This window comes from Aethalodelphis obliquidens, unplaced genomic scaffold (assembly GCF_003676395.1).
Source record: "Aethalodelphis obliquidens isolate GAN/ISIS:26980383/991018 unplaced genomic scaffold, ASM367639v1 scaffold58, whole genome shotgun sequence".
NCBI lineage: Eukaryota > Metazoa > Chordata > Mammalia > Artiodactyla > Delphinidae > Aethalodelphis > Aethalodelphis obliquidens.
In genome coordinates this window covers 8,991,514-9,019,477 of record NW_020838002.1, presented here as the reverse complement: position 1 = coordinate 9,019,477, position 27,964 = coordinate 8,991,514, and the positions used below count along the sequence as shown (strand labels likewise).

The following is a 27,964-nucleotide window of genomic DNA, read 5'->3' as shown; positions in this document are numbered from 1 at the left end:
CTTACACCAATGGACAAGTCATCCAGACAGAAAATAAATAAGGAAACACAAGCTTTAAATGACACAACAGTCCAGATAGATTTAATTGATATTTATAGGACATTCCACCCAAAAGCAGCAGAATACACTTCCTTCTCAAGTGCCCACAGAACATTCTCCAGATAGATCACATCTTGGGTCACAGATCAAGCCTTGGAAAATTTAAGAAAACTGAAATCGTATCAAGCATCTTTTCTGACCACAACGCTATGAGATTAGAAATCAATCACAGGAAAAAAACTAGAAAAAACACAAACACATGGAGGCTAAACAGTGTGCTGCTAAATAACCAAGAGATCACTGAAGAAATCGAAAGGAAATAAATAATACCTAGAAACAAATGACAACAAAAACATGAAGACCCCAAACCTATGGGATGCAGCAAAAGCAGTTCTAAGAGGAAAGTTTATAGCAATTCAATCTCACCTCAAGAGACAAGAAAAATCTCAAATAAACAATCTAACCTTACACCTAAAGCAACTACAGAAAGAAGAACAAAAAAACCCCCAAAGTTAGTAGAAGGAAAGAAACCATAAAGATCAGAGCAGAAATAAATGAAATAGAAATGAAGAAAACAATAGCAAAGGTACATAAAATTAAAAGTTGACTCTTTGAGAAGATAAACAAAATTGATAAACTTTTAGCCAGACTCATCAAGAAAAAAAGGGAGAGGTCTCAATCAATAAAATTGGAAATGAAAAAGGAGAAATTACAACTGACACTGCAGAAATACAAAGGATTATAAGAGACTATTACAAGCAACTATATGACAATAAAATGGACAACCTGGAAGAAATGGACAAATTCTTGGAAAGGTACAACCTTCCAAGACTGCACCAGGAAGAATTAGAAAATATAAACAGACAAATCACAAATAATGAAATTGAAACTGTAATTAAAAATCTTCCAACAAACAAAAGTCCAGGACCAGATGGCTTCACAGGTGAATTGTATCAAACATTTAGAGAAGACCTAACACCTATCCTTCTCAAACTCTTCCAAAAAATAGCAGAGGGCAGAACACTCTCAAACTCGTTCTACGAGGCCACCATCACCCTGACACCAAAACCAGACAAAGATATCACAAAAAAAGAAAACTACACAGCAATATCACTGATGAATACAGACATAAAAATGCTCAACAAAACACTAGCAAACTGAATCCAACAACGTATTAAAAGGATCATAACATAACACCATGATCAACTGGGGTTTATCCCAGGAATGCAAGGATTCTTCAATAAATGCAAATCAATCAATGTGATACACCATATTAACAAATTGAAGAAAAAAAAACTATATATCTCAATAGATGCAGAAAAAGCTTTTGACAAAATCAACACCCATTTATGATAAAAACTCTCCAGAAAGTGGGCACAGAGGGAACCTAGCTCAACATAATAAAGGCCATATTCGAAAAACCCACAGCAAACATCATTCTCAATGGTGAAAAACTGAAAGCATTTTCTCTAAGATCAGGAACAAGACAAGGACTTCCACTGTCGCCACTATTATTCAACAGTTTTGGAAGTCCTAGCCATGGTAATCAGAGAAGAAAAAGAAATAAAAGGAATCCAAACTGGAAAAGAAGAAGTAAAACTGTCACTGTTTGCAGATGATACGATACTATACATAGAAAATCCTCAAGATGTCACTACTGGGGCTAATCAATGAATTTAGTGAAGTTGAGGGATACCAAGTTAATGCACAGAAATCTCTTGCATTCCTATACACTAACAACAAAAGATCAAAAAGAGAAATTAAGGAAACAATCCTATTTACGATTGCAACAAAAAGAATAAAATACCTAGGAATAAACCTACCTAAGGAGGCAAAAGACCTGTTCTCAGAAAATTATAAGACACTGATGAAAGAAATCAAAGATGACAAAAACATATGGAAAGATACACATGTTCTTGGATTGGAAGAATCAATATTGTGAAACTGACTGTACTACCCAAAGCAATCAACAGATTCAATGCAATCTCTATCAAATTACCAGTGGCATTTTTCACAGAATTAGAACAAAAAATTTTATAATTTGTATGGAAACACAAAAGACTCCGAATAGCCAAAGCGAATCTTGTGAAAGAAAATGGAGTTGGAGCAATCAGGCTACCCAACTTCAGATTATACTACAAAGCTACAGTAATCAAGACAGTATGGTACTGGCACAAAAACAGAAATATAGATCAATGGTACAAGATGGAAAGCCCAGAGATAAACCCACGCACCTATGGTAACCTAATCTATGACGAAGGAGGCAAGAATATACAATGGAGAAAAGACACCCTCTTCAATAAGGGGTGCTGGGAAAACTGGACAGCTACATGTAAAAGAATGAAATTAGAACATTACCTAACACCATACACAAAAATAAACTCAAAATGTATTAAAGACCTAAATGTAAGATTGGACACTATAAAACTCTTAGTGGGAAACAGAGGAAGAACACCCTATGACATAAATCACAGCAAGATCTTTTTTTTTTTTGCGGTACGCGGGCATCTCACTGTTGTGGTCTCTCCCGTTGCGGAGCACAGGCTCCGGACGCGCAGGCTCAGCGGCCATGGCTCACGGGCCCAGCCGCTCCGCGGCATGTGGGATCCTCCCGGACCGGGTCATGAACCCGTGTCCCTTGCATCGGCAGGCGGACTCTCAACCACTGCGCCACCAGGGAAGCCCTTTTTTTTGTGTGTGTGTGGTACGCGGGCCTCTCACTGTTGTGGCCTCTCCCATTGCGGAGCACAGGCTCCAGACGCTCAGGCTCAGTGGCCATGGCTCACGGGCCTAGCCGCTCCGCGGCATGTGGGATCTTCCCGGACCGGGGCGGACTCTCAACCACTGTGCCACCAGGGAAGCCCTGCAAGATCTTTTTTGACCCATTTCCTAATGAAAATAAAATCAAAAATAAGCAAATAAGGGCTTCCCCGGTGGCACAGTGGTTGAGAGTCCGCCTGCCGATGAAGGGGACACGGGTTCGTGCCCTGGTCCGGGAGGATCCCACATGCCGCGGAGCGGCTGGGCCCGTGGGCCATGGCCGCTGGGCCTGCGTGTCCGGAGCCTGTGCTCTGCAACGGGAGAGGCCACAACAGCGAGAGGCCTACGTATCGGGGAAAAAAAAAAACAAAGCAAATGAAACCTATGAAACTTAAAAGCTTTTGCACAGCAAAGGAAACCATAAACAAGACCAAAAGACAACCCTCAGAATGGGAGAAAATATTTGCAAATGAAGCAACGGACAAAGGATTAATGTCCAAAATATACCAGCAGCTCATGCAGCTCAATATCAAAAAAACAAACAACCCAATCAAAAAATAGGCAGAATACCTAAATAGACATTTCTACAAAGAAGACATACTGATGGCCAAAAGGCACATGAAAAAGATGCTCAACACCACTATTTATTAGAGAAATGCAAACCAAAACTACAATGAGGTATCACCTCACACTGGTCAGAATGGCCATTATCAAAAAATCTACAAACAATAAATGCTGGAGAGGGTGTGGAGAAAAGGGAACCCTCTATCACTGTTGATGGGAATGTAAACTGATACAGCCACTGTGGAGAACAGTATGGACGTTCATTGAAAAACTGAAAACAGAACTACCATATGACCCAGCAATCCCACTACTGGGCATATACCCTGAGAAAACTATAATTCAAAAAGTCATATGTACCTCTGTGTTCATTGCAGCACTATTTACAAAAGCCAGGACGTGGAAACAATCTAAATGTCCATTGACAAATGAATGGATAAAGAAGACATGGTATATATACATAATATATATTACTCAGCCATAAGAAGAAATGAAATTGGGTCATTTGTAGAGATGTGGATGGACCTAGAGTCTGTCATACAGAGTGAAGTAAGTCAGAAAGAGAAAAACAAATACCATATATTAACACATATATATGGAATCTAGAAAAATGGTACAGATGAACCTATCTCCAGGGCAAGAGTAGAGACGCTGGCATAGAGTACGAACGCGTGGACACAGGGTGGGAAGGGGAGGGTGGGATGAATTGGGAGATTAGGTTTTGACATAAATACAGTATTTTACTAAATGTGTAAAATAAATAGCTAGTGGGAACCTGCTATATAGCACAGGGAACTCAGTTCGGTGCTCTGTGATGACCTAGATTCGGCGGGGGGGGGGGGGGGGGCCAAGTGGGAGGGGATATATGTAAACATATTGCTGATTCACTTCAATGTACAGCAGAAACTAACACAACATTGTAAAGCAATTACAGTCCAATAAAAAATAATTACATATGAGAAAGTGGAAATGAAAGTATAGTGGGAGAAAGTTTTTATACACTGTATGTCAGCAGTTCCCAACCTGTTTGGCACCAGGGACCAGTTTCGTAGAAGACAATTTTTCCACGGAGGGGGATGGTTCAGGCGGCAATGCAAGCAATGAGAGGGATGATTCAGGTGGTAATGCGAGTGATGGGGAGTGGCAGATGAAGCTTCGCTCACTTGCTCACCACTCACCTCCTGCTGTGCAGCCCGGTTCCTAACAGGCTGTGGGGGTTGGGGACCCCTGCTGTATGTGAAGTAAAATATTTGAAAGTACGTGATAAATTTAAGACAGAAATTGTAAATCTCAGAGAAACCCCAAAACAAATAAGCTAAGAGTTATACTAAGAAGAAAATGGTGGAGAAAAGATGTAATCCTAAAACATGTTCAATTGATCCTAAAGAAGGCCAAAAAAAATTTTAAGGCAAATAAGGAACAACTGAGACACACTGAAAATATACAGCAACCATACTGATTATTATATTACACGTATAGGGTGTAAATACTTCAATTAAAAGGCAGGGTTTGTCAGAGTGGATAAAAAAGGAAGATTGGGGGCTTCCCTGGTGGCGCAGTGGTTGAGAGTCCGCCTGCCAATGCAGGGGACACGGGTTCGTGCCCTGGTCTGGGAGGATCCCACATGCCGCGGAGCGGCTGGGCCCGTGAGCCATGGCCGCTGAGCCTGCGCATCCGGAGTCTGTGCTCTGCAGTGGGAGAGGCCACAGCAGTGAGAGGCCCGCATAACGCAAAAAAAAAAAGGAAGATTGAACGATGTACAAGAAACCCGTTTTAAATGTACAGACACAGATAAGTTAAAAGGATGAAAAAAGATACACTACTCAAACACTAATCATAAGAAAGCTAGACTGATTTGATTAATTAGGCAAAATAGATTTCAGAACAAAGACATTTCCTAATGACAGATGGGTTAATTCATCAAGAAGACATAATCTTAAATGTTTATACAACTATTATCAGAGCTTAAATTCCAGGAAGCGAAAATTCATAGAACTGAAAGAAACAAATCCACAATTATAGGGCCTTTAGCACTCTTCTCTACTTTACAAGTAGACCAAAAAAATCAGTAAGGTTATAGAAGACATGAACAACATAATCAGCCAACTTGAGCCAACTGACATTTATAGACTACTACACCAAATAACAGAGTAGTAGTCTATAAATGAATACACATTTTTCCTAAGAATTCAGAGCTTTCACTGATTATTAAATTGAAAGGAATTGGAATCATACAAAATATGTTCTCTAACCACACAAATCAATAAGAGAAACATATCTGGGGAAAAAACTAAACTATTTAGTGTTTATTTATTGTAAATAAATCTTGGGTCAGAAAAGAAATCAAAAGGGATGATATAAAAAGTAACATAATATCAAAATCTGTGTGATGCGCATAAAGCAGAAGGAAATGTATAACTTTCGATGGTTGTTTTGGGGGGGGAAGGACAAAAATCAATTATCTAAGCTTCAACCTCAAGAAATTAGAAAAAGAGTAAATTAAATCTAAAAAAAGTAAAACGAAGGACATAAAGACAGAAGTAGAAATCAATGAAATAGAAAATGGAAAAATCATTAAAGAAAAATCAATAAAAACAAAACCGTTTTTTAAAGATAATAAAATGTATACATCTCTACCTAGACTGATCAAAAAATAAAGAGAAAAAAATGCGAATTCTGAGTATCAGAAATGAAGAGGGCATATCACTATAGATCCTACAGTTTTTTTTAAAAAAAGAGAATATTTTGAATATTATGCCAATAAATTTAAAAACTTGACTGAAACGGACAAATTTCTTGAAAGATATAATTACCAAAACCAACTCAAGGAGCAACAGAAAATCTGAATAGTCCTATATTTATTAAAGAAATTAAATGTGTAAGTGAAACCCTTTCCAAAAATAAGATGCAAGGCCCAGATGGCTTCATTGGTGAATTCTATCAAAAATTTAAGAATACCAATACTTCCAATTCATAAGGTCAGCATTACCCTCATATCAAAACCAGACAAAGATAACACACACACACAAAACACTAAAGACCAATATCTTATTAGCAGAGATGCAAGAAATCCTTAACAAAACTTGGCAAATCAAATTTAGCAATATATAAAAAGGGTACTGAACCATGACCAAGTGGGTTTTATTCCAGCTTTCATTTGAATGTGAGGTTGGGTCATCATCCAAAAACCAAACAAATGTAATTCAACATATCCACAGGATATAGGAGTAAAACCATATGATCCTACTAATGGATGCAATAAAATTTTAAATACAAAATTCAACATTCATTCATTAAAAAACTTTCAGCAAACTAGGAATAGAAGGGGGGACTTCCCTGGCAGTCCAGTGGTTAAGACTCCACACTTCCAGTGCAGGGGGCACAGGTTCAACCCCTGCAGGGAACTAAGATCCCACAAGCTGCACAGTGCAGCCAAAAAAAAAAGAAAGAAAAAAACTAAGAACAGAAGGAAACTTCCTCAACCTGATAAAGACCATATACAAAACACCTACATCAAACATCATTCTTAATGGTTTTGTTTCCCCCTAAGATTTGAACAAGGCAAAGATGTCTACTCTCACCACTCCAATTCAACCTTGGCATATCCTAGCCACTGAGATAAAACAAGAAAACATATTAAAAGCCAAACACTAAAAGAAGTAAAATGTTTATTAGAGAATGAAAACATACAGCTCTGTATTCTTAGGAAGTCCTATAAAATCTCCAAAAATATCAGCTAGCTCTTAAAAAATATATATATATCAGCTAGAACCAAAAAGTGACTTAGCAAATTTGCAGGTTACATGGTCAATATAAAAAAATGAATTCTATTTCTATAATAGCAACACAAAGGAAATTATAAGTGGAATCATATAGTATTTGTCCTTTTCTAACTGGCTTATTTCTCTTAGCATAATATCTTCAATCTTTGTTGCAGCATGTGTCAGAATTTCCTTCCATTTTAGGGCTAAATATTCCATGTATATACCACATTTGTTTATCCATCCATCTCTTGACAGACACATAGGTTCTTTTCATCCTTTGGGTCTTGTGAATAATACTGCTATGAACATTGGTGTACAGGTATGTGCTTCAATACCTGCTTTCAATCCTTTGGGATATATACCTAGAAATGGAATTGCTGGATTATATGGTAATTCTATTTTTAACTTTTTGAAAAACTGGGAATAGATTTTTCACTGGAAATTATAAAAAGGAAGAAACTTAGAATGAACTCTCTGGTGTTGAACTGGAATTGGATGTATTGTTATAAATACATAATTTTGAACATATAAATAGAGAAAAATATAAATATATATCTGTAAGTATATATTTGTCTGTGTATGTGTTCACATGTGTATATACACACATATTACAAAGACACGTATTGCCTAGTTCTGTCTGCTGAAAGGGCCTGGAACAGCAACCCCAATAGCAATGGGCAAAATCAATGCTGAAAACTTGGCTTCTATAAGTATTTAAAAGAAACCAGGGTTCTCTGAAAAAATGGATGAATCCAGGACTGGGGTGGGGAAACGACAAGATGGAGATGACCCTAGAACATCTTATTATGCCAGAAAGCAAGTAAGTGCTCTAAGATAATGGATACATGTCAGAAAGACAGAAGCAACTTAACTGAACTCACACGTGAGCATTTAAACAAATCATATAGTAACAGATTATCACTCACTTAATAAAATGTGAAATCACGAGTCCATAAAGATAAATATAAAATTAATAAACTGAATGCTTGATGAGGACATGCTATTTATATAGTTTCAGAGTTCCTCCCTACAAAGTCCTCTTTAATTATGAAGGGAGAAAGATAACTTTACAGTGATGCCTAGCAGATATCATATTAATCAAGTTATCAAAGTAATCATCAGTAATGAAACAAAATGAAACTATCTGCCACCTCATAGGATGCAGTAGGTAGAACGCAGCATCACTTCTGTGACATTCTTGCCAAAGATATATAACTTTAATCTAATGATAATGAAACCCAAAGTTGAGAGACATTCTAGAAAGGCTATAATCTTCTTAAGTGTCAAGGTCATGAAAGACAAGGGAAGACTGAGGAACTGTTCCAGACTGAAGAAAATAGCAAAATGACAACTAAATGCAATGTATGATTCTGAACTAGATCTTTCTGCTATAAAAACTACATAGAGACAACTTGCAAAATTTGATCTGATTCTGAGTATTAGATAACAATGAATCAATTATAATTTCCTGATTTTTATGGTTATATTGAAGAATATCTTTGCTTTAGGAAATAAGACACCAAAGTATTCCAGGGTGATGGAGCATCACATCAATAACTTACTCTCAAGTGGTTCGGGGAAAAAATATATATTTGTATTGTATTTTCAATTTTTGTATAATTTTGTGACTATGTGAAAATCTTTAAAAACTTTAATAAGTAAATCTATATATCTATCTGTCTGTCTACTGGTCAGACAATTCGTCAATTAAAGTAGTTTTCTGAGGTAAAGTTATCTTTCCATACCCACTATCAATGAATGAAAAGCTTCTAAATGGCAATTATAGATTCTATTATCACTAAATATGTACACACGTCAGCTAGATTGCTATACGTATTAAATATTTCTACAGATCAAGAAAAATAACTGTCAAATCTTTCTGGAACATTCACCAAGTTCATTCAACATGATGAAGATTTGAAATTTCTGAGAATTATCCTTTCTATTTCCACTGTAGAGGTCATTATTATGTCTTCTACAAGCTCTTAAAAAATCATAATTATTGGAGCTGAAGGAAACTCACTCAAGCAATTATTCATCCATTCTATCATCCTGCCCTTAGGCAAATTTGCAGATAAAGTAAGAGGTTCTCACTAATGCCACCAACTTCTGGCCTCACTTACCAAGATTAAAATAGCATAGGACAAGGGTTGGTAAACTTTCTTTAAAGGGCCAAAGAGTAAATATTTTAAGTTTTGTTAGCCATATCGTATCTGTCACAACTACTCAATTCTACCATTAGAGCACAAAATTAGCCACAAACAGTAAGTAAATGAATGTAAACTGTGTTCCCCAAAATTTATAAAAACAGACAGTGGGCCATATTCAGCCCATGGATTGTAGTTTGCCAACTCCTAACATAGAAAAAAAAGGTTGTATCAAAAAAGTATGCATCAAAGTAAGAGTTAGATTTCTAAAAGCCTTTTCTATGACCATGATATATTAGGTGAAAAATAAATGCTATATACGCTATATACACTATAATCCAAATTTTGTTGGGAACTTCCTGGCAGTCCAGTGCTTCGGACTCCACACTTTCACTCCCAGGACCCAGGTTTGATTCATGGTTGGGGAACTAAGAACCTGAAGTGCAGCTAAATAAAAAAAAAAACTTTTAATAATAAATCCTATCCAAATTTTGTTTTATAAAAGTATATGCATAATGCATATTATACACAGATATACATATATATTTTTTAATGGCCAAAAATTCTTCTCATTTCTATATGTAAGTCCCCTTTGCAAGGTCACTTTGAAGCTCTTCTCACCAAGAGGTGAACTCCTGGGCTTCCCTGGTGGTACAGTGGTTGAGAATCTGCCTGCCAATGCAGGGGACACGGGTTTGAGCCCTGGTCTGGGAAGATCCCACATGCTGCGGAGCCACTAGGCCCATGAGCCACAACTACTGAGCCTGCGCGTCTGGAGCCTGTGCTCCATAGCAAGAGAGGCCACGATAGTGAGAGGCCCACGCACCACGATGAGGAGTGGCCCCTGCTTGCCACAACTAGAGAAAGCCTCGCACAGAAACGAAGACCCAACACAGCCAAAAATAAAAATATTAATTAATTAATTAAAAATAAAAAAAGAGGTGAACTCCTTACCTCAAATCTCAGTTTGGCCATGTGACTTGCTTTGGTGACTGGGATATTAGGAAATGTGGCATAAACAGAGGCTCAAAAGGTATTTTGCACATTGGGGTTTGCTCTCTTGCTGTTCCTGGAACCTTGGGGCCACCATATATATAAGCTGGGATTAGTCTGCTGGATGATGAGAGGTACCCACGCCATGGTCCCATGGTCCTAGTCAGCTGCCAACCAAGCCTAAGAAGCAGAGTCGCCTTGCTGACTTGCAGCTGACCTGCAACTGACCACGGATGCATGAGTGGACCAGCTGAGATCAGCAGAAGAAATGCCCAGCTGAGCCCAGCCTAAATTGCTGACCCTCAGAATAGTAAGCTAAATAAATGGTTGATTTGTTACACAGCAATTGGTAAAAAATTGTGTATGTGTGTGTGTGTGTGTGTGTGTCTGTGTGTAAAAGGATAGCAAGCAAAATAACAAGGGGTTGATACTAAGGTGATAGTTGAATTAAAGATTAACGTTAATAACTTGAGTATGCATTTTGGTGGTTTCCAAATTTTCACTAAGGAATAGATAATGCTTTTGTATTCAAAAAAGGTCAATGTCATTAAAATACATATAATAAAATTCAACATCAAAAAAGTATTTTTCATTATTTTCACTAAATATTGAGAGTCTAAGAAATATGGACATTCTTGACCCAATACATTTGAATGAGTTAACAGATTTTAAGCTCTATCAGAATTTGGAGATAAATAGTTACAGATATACAGAAAACTAAGTAAATGACAAGACAAATATTAAGCACTAGAAAAAATAAAACCTGGTTTGGGGAAAGAACTGTAATCATAATCTAACACTTGGCTCAGTTTTTAATGATATTTACGTAATTACAATAATGTAAACATCAAATATTGTGAGGCTTGAGGGGAAAAAGTAATGAGAAAATTAGAAAGAACAGGGGACTTCCCTGGTGGTACAGTGGTAGAGAATCTGCCTTCCAACGCAGGGGATGTGGGTTCGATCCCTGGTCGGGGAACTAAGATCCCACATGCCGTGGGGCAACTAAGCCTGCCCACCACAACTACTGAGCTCACGTGCCTCAACGAGAGAGCCCGCATGCTGCAAACAACAGAGCCCATGCGCTCTGGAGCTCACGTGCCCTGGAGCGCACGCCACAACTAGAGAGAAGCCTGCACATTACAAGTACAAAAGCCCATGCACCGCAATGAAAGATCTTGCATGCCTCAATGAAGATCCTGCGTGCTGCAACTAAGACCTGACGCAGCCCAAAAAAGAAAGGACAGTAGGAAGACAATGGAAGGAAAATGGAAGGCATCCAAAACTGAAAATTCAAGAAAAAGGCAGAACATGCTTGTTACTTTTTTTAAAAAATAGATAAATATCAGAATAAACAGGTAAAATGATTAAGTTACTGACTTCAGATAGGGGGAACTGGTAGAGACTAGAACTAGGGCAGAGGTCTACTGCTTTTTGTTTGAAGCCATGTAGAACTCTTTGACTCTGACTATACACATATATGTTTTGAAAAATATTAAAAATTTTAAAAAAAAGGCCAGGAACCAATCCAAGTATATATAACAATTTAGTATATGATAACAGCAAAGGAAAAATTAAATCAGGAAAAATTATTCTTTAGTTGACCCTAGGACAATTGATCATCTATTTGGAAAAGAATACAGTTAGAACCTGGCCTCATACATATATTAAAATAAACTCTATAAATAAGAGGGTTAAATGTAAAAAAAAACAAAAAACAAAATTTAACTATAACAGAACTATGAAAAGTATCTGTTGTAAATTTACACAAAAAGATCCAGAAAGATTCTCATGAAAGCGTTACTCTTGTTTACTTCTGGGAAGCAGAAAGGGGGATGGAAGTAATAGTTTAAGGGAGAATATTTAACTTTTTACTCTGTACTGCTTTATATTGTTAAAGGTTTTTCAAACAATGTATATTCCTCATAATTTTTTTTAAAATTTGAGTTTAAAACTTCCTTTGACTCTTTAGTAGGTAAAATACACAAAATGTTTAAGATAATTTAATCTTCCCCAACTGTAGACTATTTAAAAGAAGATATTTTAAGGCCAGACATACTGAATAATAAAATCTCTTTTCTCTTGGCAAGTAACTTTGTTTTTTCCTCATAAGCCAACAGGAAAACAAAAAATTTTCCCAGCCATTCCTTTTCTCTCCTTTCCATGAATCTATATTCAGCTCAATTTTAGAACTAGACTCAAATCACAGTTCTACCATATATCCATAATTATGACCATTGTCAAATAATCTAGTATCTTTGGGCTCCAATTTTCTTATCTATAAAATGAGACTAATATCCGCTCTATTTTCTTCACAGAGTTCATGTAAGGATATATGAGAGAACGTACAAACTGCCTGGCACACGTACATGTTCCAAAAAGCTATCATTATATCATTATTATTAACTGTCAAAGAAATGTAAGTTATTGTTTTTAAGTGTTTGGCATATAATGGTTTTCAAAAATTTTGCTGTCTTGAATAAACTATACTTCAACTAGATGGTCATATTATTTAACAGTGTGGTCACAGAGTAGCTACAGAAAACAAAAGTTGTTTCTAATCTTTTGTTTATATTAAGCACCAATTTACCTCTTGGTCCCTGAAATCATTATTTGATCTTTTATTTTTGTGTGCTAGTACATAAACTACAACCAAAATGTACTGCAGAAGAAGCAAAAAAACATTTAAAAACCTGCTTTCAGTCTCCTCTATTTAACAGTAGTACTGTCACACCTTTTTAAGTATATGGATCTGAGTAAAAGCTGTAAGCCACAAGAAATGGTGGTAAAGAGTACATTTTCTTAACTTTAGCCATTTTTCCATTCATTTATTCAACAAATATAAGCACAGGTCCTGTGCCAGATGCTGGTTATAAAAAAGTGAACAAGAGAGACAATACACTTGTCCTTATGGACAGCCTGGCAAGGAGGCAAGTAAAACCATGAAACCTATAAATAAATATGTAATCATAAACTTTGGTAAGCATCATAAAAGAACAGGGTGTTGAGAGAGAGAGACTGAAAGAGGAACTAATATTAAATGAAATATCTACATAATATTACCTGTGAAAGTATATAAATGAACTGTCTTTAATCTAAAGGTCATCGGGAAGAGTTGATTCAGAGGCAGAATAGTGAGGTGGCTGAAAGGATTAATTCTAGAGCCAGAATGCCTGAGTTTTAAACCAGCCTCTACTCATCAGCTTCGTGACATGAACTTAAACTATCTGTGACTCAATTTCCTCTTCTGTCATTGAAGAAAATATTAACACCTTCCTCATAAGGTTATTATAGGGATTCAATTAAATTCTTTTGTTTTATTTTGAAAATTGTCAAATCCACTGAAAACTTAAAAGGACCTGCAATAAGCATTAACTCACATGAACCTGTATTTACCAGGTAAATTAGTATTTCTAGACTATTTAAGAGTTCCTGAAACACAGTAAGCATTATTTCACTATACAAGCAGTTATTTGAAATAAAAAGTACAGTAAAACTATGAGAAAATGACTTGTAAAATAACAGCTTTTCAAAATAAATTGGTCATTTTCTCCTGAGAATATCTTCAGCATTAAAGGGAGATACGGAGGGGAAGAGGGGGAGGAAAGAGAGGGAGAGAAAAAGAGAGACAGAGAGAAAAGTAAAGGCAGGGTTTAAGAGGAAGAAAAACAGACTAAGGCTTTGCCCAACACCAACACTTTACCTGAAGATCAACAGCGCACTCTGCTGGACCCACCTCTTTTCTACACACTAGGCAAAAATAAACACTACTTTTTCTAGAAGTATATACACAATGTTAGCACTTGTTTAATAAACAGCAGGTATAAGCATAAGAATGTGTCTGTGAGAATACCTCACTCATTGTGAGGATTTGCTAAAAGAATTAAGAGAATACATATAAATAAATTCTCGAGAAAATGGTTATGAGCGGTAGAGCAAGGTAATATCAGAATTTTAACATTCTATTCTAAAATATGTTTTTTCTTAACTATATTTTGACCACACGGAGACTGATGCCTCACTAGATCCTTGACAATATGAATTATCCTTGATCCTTGATAATATGAATTATCTGTATAAAAACATGAATCTAAAATGTAAAGAGGGACTTCTCTGGCGGTCCAGTGGTTAACTCTCTGTGCTTCCACTGCAAGGGGCATGGGTTCAATCCCTGGTAGGGGGAACTAAGATCCCACATGCCGCTGGTGAGACCAAAAAGAAATACATACATAAATACATAAGTAAAATGTAGGCAGGCAAGAATATACAATGGAGAAAAGGCACCCTCTTCAATAAGTGGTGCTCGGAAAACTGGACAGCTACATGTAAAAGAATGAAATTAGAACACTTCCTAACACCATACACAAAAATAAACTCAAGATGGATTAAAGACCTAAATATATTAAAATTAAAGACCAGATGCTATAAAACTCTTAGAGGAAAACATAGGCAGAACACTCTATGACATAAATCACAGCAACATCCTTTTTGACCCACCTCATAGAGTAATGGAAATAAAAACAAAAATAAACAAATGGGACGTAATGAAACTTCAAAGCTTTTGCACAGCAAAGGAAACCATAAGCAAGATGAAAAGACAACCCTCAGAATGGGAGAAAATATTTGCAAATGAAGCAACTGACAAAGGATTAATCTCCAAAATATACAAGCAGCTCATGCAGCTCAATATCAAAAAAACAAACAACCCAGTGCAAAAATGGGCGGAAGACCTACAGACATTTCTCCAAAGAAGATATACAGATGGCCAACAAACACATGAAAAGATGCTCAATATCACTAATCATTAGAGAAATGCAAATCAAAACTACAATGAGGTATTACCTCACACTGGTCAGAATGGCCATCATCAAAATGTCTACAAACAATAAATGCTGGAAAGGGTGTGGAGAAAAGGGGACCCTCCTGCACTGTTGGTGGGAATGTAAATTGGTGCAGCCATTATGGAGAAGAGTATGGAGATTCCTTAAAAAAACTAAAAATAGAACTACCATGTGACCCAGCAATCCCACTACTGGGCATATACCCTGAGAGAACCATAATTCAAAAAGAGTCATGTACCCCAATGTTCATTTTCAGCACTATTTACAGTAGCCAGGACATGGAAACAACCTAAATGTCCACTGACAGACGAGTGGATAAAGAAGTTGTGGCATATATATACAATGGAATATTACTCAGCCATAAAAAGAAACAAAATTGAGTTATTTGTAGTGAGGTGGATGGACCTAGAGTCTGTCATACAGAGTGAAGTCAAAAAGAGAAAAACAAATACTGTATGCTAACGCATATATATATGGAATCTAGAAAAATGGTACTGACGAACCTAGTGGTAGGGCAGGAATAAAGATGCAGACATTGAGAACGGACTTGAGGACATGGGGGTGGGGGGATGGGGAGGCTGGGACGTAGTGAGAGAGTAGCACTGACATATATACAAGTACCAAATGTAAAATAGATAGCTAGTGGGAAGCTGCTGCATACCACAGTGAGATCAGCTCGGTGCTTTGTGACAACCTAGAGGGGTAGGATAGGGAGGGTGGGAGGGAGGCTCAAGAGGGAAGGAATATGGGGATATATGTATGCATATACTTGATTCACTGTGTTGTACAGCAGAAGCTAACACAACATCATAAAGCAATTATACTCCAATAAAGATGTATTAAAAAATAATAAATAAGTAAAATGCAAGGAAAGGGAAAAAGCAGGGGACATTGGAAGGTAATTCATTTAAGAGAGGAGGTACTGACACCATTTTCTGACTTGAAGAGAGTGAGGAAACTGGAGATGATAGGAAGGTAAAAAGACAACTACCCAATTCAATTCACAGGTTGGAAGCTAAATTATTTTCATAAAAACTAAGAAGACTTAAAAGAAAAACATAAAAAAGTTTAATGTCAAATTTAGAGGAAAACAGAAATCATTAAACTAATTTATCGTTTAATTTATGGAGGAGAGTTTTCCAGAAAATAATACAACTGCAGTTTTTAAATGTATGAAAACTGTAACATTTATATCTTTGTAGGGATAAGAGAACTAAACAATTAATATACCAATCCAAATAACTATTCTTCTAAAAAATAAATGCTCCCTAATATAATCTTATAAGGATCAAAATAGGAAAAGCATCATTAGAATTTAGAGGTATCACAGCTAAATGGGATATAAGGTATATTAAATCTAGTCCCACCCTCTTTTTCCTCCCATTTGAAGGAACAGGTCCTAAAAAGAAATGTTTCTTTCCCATGTTCCTCAATTTACTTTATTCAAATCTGTAGATAATCTAGATTAAAATATGATACCTAAATATGAGGCATATGATCTTTCAACATAAGAAAAGTTCTAAAATATGGACTGCATTTCTAAAATTACTTTATCTAAAAGTTTTGGTGATAAACTCACTTCAGAAACTGATATAAAATAAATATTAAACATTATGAAACTACATTTTTCTTCTACTTTTTATGAAATCACCTATCCCAGAATTTACAGAAAATATTTTTCGTGATTTATAGCAAGCCACTTTGCAATGATTTTAAAATGTTATACAATGGGGAAAGGACAGTCTCTTTAATAAATGGTGCTCGGAAAACTGGACAGCCACATGCAAAAGAATGAAACTGGACAACTATCTTACATTACCTACAAAAATTAACGCAAAATGGATTAAACACTTGGACCTCAGACCTGAAGTCATAAAACTCCTGGAAGAAAACATAGGTGGGTAAACTCCTTGACAGAGGTCCTGGCAATAGTTTTTTGAATCTGACTCTAAAAGCAAAAGCAACAAGAGCAAAAATAAACAAGGGGGACTACATCAAACTAAAAAGCTTCGGCACAGCAAAGGAAACCATCAACAAAGTGAAAAGGCAACCTACTGAAAAGGAGAAAATATTTGCAAATCATGTATCTGATAAGAGACGAATATCTAATATACAAAGAATTCATACAACTCAATAGCAATCCGAACAAAAAATGGCAGAAGATATGAAGAGACATTTTCCCAAAGAAGACATACAGATGGCCAACAAGTATATGAAAAGATGCTCAACATCACTAATCATCAGGGAAATGCAAATCGAAATCACAATGAAACATCACCTCACACCTGTTAAAATGACTATTATCAAAAAGAGAAAAAACAGCAAGTATTGGCAAGGATGTGGAGAAAAGGGAATCCTTGTGAACTGTTGGCAGAATGTAAACTGATGCAGTCACTATGGAAACAGTATGAAAGTTACTCAGAAAAATTAAAAATAGAATAACCATATGATACAGGAATTCCACATCTGAGAATTTACCTGAAGAAAATGAAAACAGTAACTCAAAAAGATATATGCACTCCCATGTTCACTGCAGCATTACTTATAATGGCCAAGATATGGAAACAATATGTGTCCATAGATGGATGAATGCATAAAGAAAATGTGGTGTGTGTGTGTGTGTGTGTATATACACACACATATATATGTATGTGTATATATACACAATGGAATATTATTCAGCCATAAAAAAGAATAAAATCTTGCCATTTGGGACAACGTGGATGAACATGGAGGATATTACATGTAGTGGAATAAGTCAGACTGAGAAAGGCAAATTTGTATGTAAAATCTAAAAACAAAAACAATGCAAAAACAAAAAAAACAAGCTCACAGATGCAGAGAACAGATTGGTCGCTGCTAGAGATGGCGGTGAAGAGCAGAAGAAATGGGTGAAGGAGGTCAAAAGGTACAAACTTCCAGTTATAAAATAAATAAGTCATGTGGATGTCATGTACAGGATGGTGACTACAGTTAATAACACTGTGTTAAATATTTGACAGCAGCTAAGAGAGTAAATCTTAAAAGCTCTCATCATAAGAAAAAAAAATCTTGTAACTATGTAAGGTGACAGATATTAACTAGACTAATGGTGATCATTTCGCAATGTATACAAATATTGAACCATTATGTTGTACACCTGAAACTAACATATTAAATGTTAATTATACCGTCATTAAAAAACAGAAAGAGAAAAAAAGTTGTACCAGAAACCAAAGTAAATTTCTAGCAGGGAAAAACATATTACTATACTCAAAGACTCGTTTCTTTAAATAAATTACCCCTACGCGTATCCCCATTATTCTTTATTATGTTATATCCATGAAAATGTTTAGCCCTGGTTCTCTGAAAAACGAGAAGTATTATTTACTGCTAAATATCCATGTAAGATTTATTAAAAATATTACCATAAGCTTTTAAAATTAAGATGATAGCCAAAATACAAAAAACTACAGGTTTTCTTAACAATTTACTAAAATTCACTAACAATTTACTAAAGTACAAAAGGAAGAAACATTCACATTAGCTAAAACTTTACATTTTGTACTAATTATGTTTCTATTATCACTGCTTACTCTATTTTTGTTAGAAACAAAAAAAATTACATTGAAAATACAGATCATTTTACCTAAGTATTTGTGGGGGTTTTCATAAAGTTACTTTATATATTCATGCTTTTCACTATAGACTACCAAAAAAAGAACAAATATTAGAGCTCGGCCATATGGTCTTTTCTGTCATTGCAAAAGTACTCTGGTGTCTGACAAATTTACTTTATGCATGCTTAATTAGTATGGCATGTATCACTTATGTCTTCTTACAAACAAAAGTTCTGTTGACTAGTGAAATGTTACCATTTGAGTTACTAGAGTTAGTTGAGATTTAGCTTCTTCAATAAATCTTCAGACTTATAAGAAATTGTCAGAAACCCATACCTTTAACATTATGAGTAATAAATCACCCATCTATGAAAAATTATTGCATTTCTAAAGCAATGTAGACCTATACCAGCTAAAGCCAAGGAAGAAAACTTGTAACTTCTGGTTTAAAAATAAAACTGATATAAAGATATAGATACACATGTATAGATACAATTATACTTTGCCAATAAGAAGATCATAATAAATGATCAACATAGTACATAACCAAAACAAGAAATCAATCAAAGAACTTAGTTTAAAATTAAGATACTCAGCCAGGAGCACAGTAGCTCTGCTTATGGTCAAGTGGTCTAGATCCTAAACAGGTTGAGCTATAAACATCTTTAACACATATTAAAAGAATTTGCTAATTATAAACCTAACTTCTGAAAATTAATATTATTAACCAGTATTATATAATACCTTTTATCAGCAACATACAAATATGTAAGTATTTGCTGCTACTACTACAACTGCTGATGATGATACTTTTACTACCACTTAATAAGCTCCAAGATATGCCAGGTATAATCTAAGCATTTTATAAGCATTAACTTGTTTAATCCTCTAGCTGCCCTGTAAAATAGATACTATTACCATCCCCATTTAACAAATGGGAAAATGAAGTAGCAATAGTTTAAAACCTTAATCAAGGTTACAAAGGTTGTAAAGAGCAGAACTGTGATTAAAACCCAGGCACTCTGATTTGAGCTCATTCTCTTAACCAGTAAAAACAAAACGAAACAAAAAAAATCCTTAAAAAACAAAAAACTTTATCTTATTTTAGCTATTATCAATCATATTATTCTATACTTGATTTCTTTAGCCTTGAGGCTTCTACATATTTTTTCCCTTATCTTGGTGCTAGAATACTGTTTACACGGCTCCAGAATTTCTGAGGCATTTTAGAGAATGTATAATAAAGTAATTAGAGCATTTGCCAGAGCATCAGACTCCTTAGGTAGGATCTAACTCCACTATTTGCCAGCTTTGTGACCTTAGGCAAATTACTTACTTCTCAGAGTTTCCTTATCTGTAAGATGAGAATAACAATAGTACCTGCCTCAAAGTCATTATAAGAATTCAATAAGATTCTACCAACAAATATTTATTGGGCAACTAATATATGCCATACACTGTTCTAGGTAGCCGAGATACCCGTGAAAAAGATTGACATTACATTCTAACAGGGCAAATAGATAATAAACAAGTAGACTAATAAATTCAAATAGTAAGGGCTATGAAGACAATAAGGTACAGTTAAAGAAAATGAGCAAGAAAACACTGGCAAACATAAAGCATGTATTTTTACTGACATTAAAATCTCCTGAGATGACTTCTCCAAACATAAGGCTTCTCTGAAGATAACTGACTATTCTTTTCCCCCACTCAGTATTTTCAAGAATTTAAAAGAAGGCTCTTTGAGGGCAGGGATTATGGTATTCATTTACTCAGTCTACAACTAGGTTCCTGGCACTACGTTAGGTGCTTGAAACAAAAAGATGAATAAAACAGTCACAGTCTTCAAGGAGGTCTCAGAGAAACTGGTGTTGTCCATAATGGAACTAAGAGCCTGTGGAGAGGATATTAAGAGTAAGGTAAGTGTTAAAAACTGGGAAGTAGGGACTTCCCTCGTGGTCCAGTGGTTAAGAATCCGCCTTCCAATGCAGGGGATGTGGGTTCGATCCCTAGTCAGGGAACTAGGATCCTACATGCCGCAGGGCAACTAAGCCCACGCACCACAACTACTGAGCCTGTGTGTCACAACTGGTGACCCCACGTGCCACAACTATAGAGCCCACGCACTCTGGACCCCACATGACACAACTAGAGAGCCTGCACACCACAACTACTGAGCCCTGTGCACTCTGGAGCCCGCACACCACAACTAGAGAGAAGCCTGTACACTGAAACGAAGAGCCTGTGCGCCACAACGAAAGATCCCGTGTGCCACAGCTAAGACCTGATGCAAAGAGGAAATAGGCAATCTACCTGAAAAAGAATTCAGAGTAATGATAGTAAAGATGATCCAAAATCTTGGAAATAAAATGGAGAAAATACAAGAAACGTTTAACAAGAACCTAGAAGAACTAAAGAGCAAACAAACGATGAAAAACACAATAAATGAAATTAAAAATTCTCCAGAAGGGATCAATAGCAGAATAAATGAGGCAGAAAAACATATAAGTGACCTGGAAGATAAAATAGTGGAAATAACTACTGCAGAGCAGAATTAAGAAAAAAGAATGAAAAGAATTGAGGACAGTCTCAGAGACCTCTAGGACAACATTAAACGCACCAACATTCGAATTATAGGAGTCCCAGAAGAAGAGAAAAAGAAAGGGACTGAGAAAACATTTGAAGAGATTATAGTTGAAAACTTCCCTAATACGGGAAAGGAAATAGTCAATGAAGTCCAAAAAGCACAGAAAAGTCCCATACAGGATAAATCCAAAGAGAAACATGCCAAAACACAAATTAATCAGACTACCAAAAATTAACTATAAAGAAAATATATTAAAAGCAGCAAGGGAAAAACAACATATACAAGGGAATCCCCATAAGGTTAACAGCTGATCTTTCAGCAAAAAACTCTGTAAGACAGAAGGGAGTGGCAGGACATATTTAAAGTGATGAAAGGGAAAAACCTACAACCAAGATTACTCTACCCAGCAAGGATCTCATTTCACATTTGACAGAGAAATTAAAACCTTTACAGACAAGCAAAAGCTAAGAGAATTCAGCACGCCCAAACCAGCTTTACAACAAATCCTAAAGGAACTTCTCTTGGCAGGAAACACAAGAGAAGGAAAAGGCCTACAATAACAAACCCAAAACAATTAAGAAAATGGTAATAGGAACATACATATCCATACAATTGTACTCCAATAAAGATGATAAAAAAAAAAACCTGATGCAGCCAAAAATAATAAAATAATAAATTAATTAATTTAATTACATAAAATAAAAATAAAATGTTAATTAAAAAAAAAGAAAATGTTCTTGAGAAATACAAGGAACATTCCAGATGAGAATCTAACTCAAAATTGGGGACACCAAGGAAGGCTTCCTGAAGGATTATCAGAAGTCAGACAAAAAAAAGTGGGAAAGAGGAGAAGGGGCAAAAGAATGCAAAAAGTTTATAATGGCCTAAAGACTGTACCGGTAAACAGGAGCTTTATAAGCCATCTAAAGACTTCTGGAATTTGTCAGTGAGTTGTTTCATCCCCTACCTGAAAAACTAAAAATACAGACAGACTATATGAAACAATAGTTTTTAAGATACAGGACATCAGGTAAGGAAGAGTGATCCCTGAGAGATGGGAAACAAATGAGATTAAGCCTTATGATTCTTTCAGCTTGTTGTCCTGAGAGTTTGCATGCTGTGGCATGGGGAAGGGGAACCCAGATATAGTCCAGCAAACCCAAGTTGAAGAGACACTGCTGAGAGTCCAGGGAGACCAAGACTAAAGTTCACAGAGAAGAAAGCAGAATGGAGAGTGCTGCACAAAGAATGCACTCCAGAGATCTGCAGAAGGACCTCTCAAGTATCTACTAGAGTACTGATCAGCACATGCCAATGAGGAAACAATCCAAGATAGTGGCAAGAACCACCTGAAATGATGAGACACCCACAGACAGCATGGAACAGTACCTGTTCCCACCAGCCAGGCTGGAAAACTTCACAATTCATGGAGCATTAGGTAGAGGACTCAAAAGGAGGTAGCCTCTACTGAGGTAGCCCAAAACTAAACCCGGCTCAGGTCCTACCTAACAAATCCTAAAAGCAAGAACCAAAAGGATCAAGCTGATTCCAAGTAATTTAACTGCATCCCAGAGCAAAACTCAAGAGTACTTATAGAAATACAATAATATCCAGTACCCAACAAGGTAAACTTCACAATATTTGGAATTCAATAAAAAATTCCAGGCATGATTCCATTTATATAAAACTATATAAATGAAACATATTTCATTATACAATATCAAAAAGTCACGTATACAATATCACCACCAATAAATATCATCAGTCTTTAAGTATCAGAAAACTGCTAAGCTCACAGTAGTATACACAATTTTTCAAAATTCTGATTTTTCACTGAAAACTCAAATTTTATCAGGCTCACTTTGTTTATTTTCGAGAATTACCGAAGTTAGCCTCAGTTATTCTTTCAAGTAAAAACAATGTTCTGTGAAAAAAGTGGCTAGTTCAGCTCACAATCCAAACAATCCTATAAGTGCTTTCCCTCAAGAAAACCATCCTACTCCTGAATGCAAAAGTGATTTACGAAAACTACTCTATTCTTCACACAGAATGTTAAAAATCTCAAGGGTGAAGATTTAATAAAATTAGTAATTTTTACTGCTTCATCAAGGACTTAAATGAAACTGGCTTTTCTTAACTGTGCATTAACGACAGTGAAGAAAATAACTATTAATACAGGTTGATGCCACTACCCTTATTGTGCTAAAGCACCAACAGTTTTACCAACCTATGCTTTTGTACCATCAGTGCAAATGTCAAAGACGGTAAAAAAAAAAAAAAAAAGGTAAGTAACATCTTAACATCACTATGAAAATACGTTTGACCTCACAGACTATCTGGAAAAAAATCTCAGGAATCTCCAGAGCTCCCTGGACTACTCCTTTGAGAACTAATGCCCTAAGGACACTGAAAGAACTCTAGGAAGTAGAGTTCACAAACATTAGAATGTAAAAGAGGAAAAAAACTTTCAGATCTCGTTCTAGTCCAATTCTCTTATTTTATAAATGAGGAAACTGGGGCACAAAGAGCATAGGTTTACCATCTCACACAGCAGAAGACATGTGACAGCACTTAGCACCTCTGAGTTGTTTTCTACTCTTCTTTGATTACACTATTCTTCATCTTTTTCAAAAATGGATTTAGCAAATTCCACATTTTCCTTCTTTAAACTGAACAATGGCATAAATACATACATTTTGTGGAGAAAAGGAGTTTATCTTTCCTAATGGGGAGTTGAGTTTTGTGGTCTTTCCTGAAGCAACTTTTGCATCCAAATGGTGCACCTCCTTTTCAAAACAATGACGTTTTCTAATCTGTAAATACAGAACCAAAATAAAATTTATTGTAACTAGGAAGTTTGATGAGGCTAGTTGCTCTCAAAGATCAGAATAGCTATAACGTGTTTTCAGCATTAAAAAAAATGACTATTTCTCACTGGCAACAATCAAAAAGTTTCTAAAAACAAATAGGCACCTTATTATAAGACTTAAATAAAACAGAATACAGTAATACCTCTCAAATTCCGACCAAAATAGCTTTAATTAATGATGTGGCAAAACTATAGCATTGTAAAATGATCTTCCCATAAAACAGTCCCACCATATGGATACCAAGAATAGTATTATGGCAAAGTCCGATTACATATCTAATTGGAAAATAAAAGTAAATAAAAATGGAAACCTTATTCTAAATTGAAAAAAAAACATAGAATAAAAACTTTAAATGTAAATACTCATTATTTCCTACCTGATGAAATAAATTACTTGATTACTATTATTATATTACTTACTAGATATTTGATAATCCAAATTGTATTTGACTAAATTTCTTTTATAAACACCACTGTTTTCTTTCCAAACTATCTATGCTTTTTCTTACTTGCCAAAACCTATTTACTTAAATTATAAAGAGGAAAAGAAGCATTTCTGTCGATAATTCCATTCCTACAAAAAAGAAATGAGAGCCAATGAAGTCAGGGAATAAATGCTATATGTTGAGCTCTACCTCACAACATCCAACTCTAAGTACACATTTTGTGGGAAAGAAATCTCTAGAGATACTTCATTTGTAATTGGTGATTTTCCAAATATAAAACTAGAAAACGATTTCATTCTATTTCTAAAAACAAGGTTTAATCATGGAAGTTAATAAAGATTGTAAATGGAACAGATAAACTACATAAAAATGCAAATACCTTTTGAGTATATTCAATTAAAAATATACAATTATCTACAAAGGACATGTTAATTTAATAATCTTTTTTATTTGTAACTAAGTCTATTAAAGTCCATCCTCCTTACCTCAATGCCATGAACTCTATGAGAAAACACTGTTTTCACCTATGAAAACATTTCATTTAAAATTTCTAGTAATTTCGGTTCTTCAATAATTTTTAGAAATAAACATATTTTATAACGTAATGATATTAAAAACTCAATAAATAACAGTAAACCTTGTCATTACATTAAAACTATCAATACCAAAAGTATCTATGACCTAAATATTCATATCAGAGGTATATTAGCCAAAAGAAAATGCCATTATTAGATAAAAACAACAGAGGAGTTAAAAAGTACCAAGTAGCTGTTATTGATACATGCCTTAAGTAAATATTTTATTGTCAAATTCCTTATATATAAGAAAGCACCATTCAGTTTCACTTTAATGACATGCTACTATGAATAATTTACTATAATAAACTCCTTTGTAATGAGTAACTCTATACAATGAAATTATAATAATTTACCATTTAATTCATATCTGACACTACCCAAAATAATCTCTACAGATGCCACTGAAAAATGATTGATACTTGACTACCTTGTTCAGCTATAACTAATGGGATTATTCCACTGCCAATAAACTGTTTACCTGCTGTGTAGTTTCTAAGGGTCGAATTCTTTTCTTCTCTACTTGAAAATCATCATTTTCATCTCTGTACATGGATGCCTGTTTCTTAGCAGATAGCTTTGCAGCCAGTGTAGTTTTTTCAGGAGAGTCTTATATAAGAAGTCATAAAAAATCAGTATAAATAACTTACATTTAGGTAATATTTTTAGAAAAAAATTGAAATCAAGATGTAAGACTTTAATCTGTAAAAATATTGAATCACTATGCTGTACACCCAAAACTAAGATAATACTGTAAATAAACTATGCTTCAACTTTAAAAAAGATGTTAAGACTTATTTCTAAAAACTTCATAACATAGTTTAAAATAGGAAATGCTAAACATCTTTAAAAGCACTTATTTACCGCTCAGTATACTTTAACAAAGACACAGCAAACATTTTTAGAAATATGCTTTCAAGAGGGACGCCTATAAATGGTGCTAGGAAAACTGGACAGCTACATGTAAAAAAATGAAATTAGAACATTCTTTAACACCATACACAAAAATAAACTCAAAATGGATTAAAGACCTAAATGTAAGATGGGATACTATAAAAAAACTCTTAGAGGAAAACACAGGCAGAACACTCTTTGACATAAATCGCAGAAATATCTTTTTCAATCCATCTCCCTGAGTAATGGAAATAAAAACAAAAATAAACAAATGGATGTACACTACCAAATGTAAAATAGATAGCTAGCGGGAAGCAGACTCATAGATCAGCTCAGTGCTTTGTGACCACCTAGAGGGGTGGGACAGGGAGGGTGGGAGGGAAATGCAAGAGGGAGGGGATATGGGGATATATGCATACATATAGCTGATTCACTTTGCTATACAGCAGAAACTAACACAACAATGTAAAGCAAGTATACCCCAATAAAGATGTTAAAAAAAAATAAAAGGAACCTAATTAAACTCAAAAGCTTTTGCACAGCAAAGGAGATGATAAACAAAACAAAAAGACAACCTGCAGAATGGGAGAAAATATATGTTCTTGGGTTGAAAGAATCAACATTGTGAAAATGACTATACTACCCAAATCAATCTACAGATTCAATGCAATCCCTATCAAACTACCAATGGCATTCTTCACAGAATTAGAACAAAAAATCTCACAATTCGTATGGAAACACAAAAGACCCCCAATAGCCAAAGCAATCTTGAGAAAGAAAATATAGTTTGAGGAATCAGCCTCCCCGACTTCAAACTATACCACAAAGCTACAGTAATCAAGACAGTATGGTACTGGCACAAAAACAGAAATATGGATCAATGGTACAGGATAGAATGCCCAAAGATAAACCCATGCACATATGGGCACCTAACTTACGACAAAGGAGGCAAGAACATACAACAGTGAAAAGACAGCCTCTTCAATAAGTGGTGCTGGGAAAACTGGACAGCTACATGTCAAAGAATGAAATTAGAACACTTCCTAACACCATACACAAAACTAAACTCCAAATGAATTAAAGACTTAAATGTAAGACCAGACACTATAAAACTTTTAAAGGAAAACATAGGAAAAACACTCTTTAACATAAACCACAGCGAGATCTTTTTTGACCCACCTCCCAGAGTAACAGAAATAAAAACAAAAATAAACAAATGGGACTTAATTAAACTTAAAAGCTTTTGCACAGCAAAGGAAACCATAAACAAGACAAAAAGACAACCCTCAGAATGGGAGAAAACATTTGCAAATGAAACAACAGACAAAGGATTAATCTTGAAAATATACAAGCAGCTCTTGGAGCTCAATATCAAAAATCAAACAATCCAGTTAAAAAATGGGCAGAAGACCTAAATAGACATTTCACTAAGGAAGACATACAGATGGCCAAGAGGCACATGAAAAGATGCTCAACATCACTAATTATTAGAGAAATGCAAATCAAAACTACAGTGAGGTATCACCTCACGCTGGTCAGAATAGCCATTATCAAAAAACCTAGAAACAGTAAATGCTGGAAAGGGTGTGGTGAAAAGGGAACCCTCCTACACTGTTGGTGGGAATATAAATTGATAAAACTACTATAGAAAACAGCATGAAGGTTCCTTAAAAAACTAAAAGTAGAACTACCATATGACCCAGCAATTCCACTACTTACAATAGCCAGGACATGGAACCAACCTAAATGTCCATCGACAGATGAATGGATAAAGAAGATGTGGCACATATATACAATGGAATATTACTCAGCCATAAAAAGAAACGAAATGGAGTTATTTGTAGTGAGGTAGATGGACACAGAGTCTGTCATACAGAGTGAAGTAAGTC

At 35.4% G+C, this 27,964-nt stretch overlaps 1 protein-coding gene across 7 annotated transcripts in view; it reads right to left on the bottom strand.

The window, feature by feature from the left end:
• BRIP1 (BRCA1 interacting DNA helicase 1) overlaps positions 1-27,964 on the bottom strand; it is a 201,000-nt gene that overhangs the window by 163,491 nt on the left and 9,545 nt on the right. For all 7 annotated transcript variants that reach the window (XR_003428779.1, XR_003428778.1, XM_027087284.1 and 4 more), the window contains 2 exons: positions 25,663-25,790; positions 23,985-24,104 (listed from right to left, as the gene is read on the bottom strand). Coding sequence is in view for 5 of the 7 variants with exons in the window: in XM_027087284.1 (XP_026943085.1) it covers positions 23,985-24,104; positions 25,663-25,790 (248 nt within the window). In the remaining 2 variants the exon portion in view is untranslated. The remainder of the gene's footprint in view (positions 1-23,984; positions 24,105-25,662; positions 25,791-27,964) is intronic.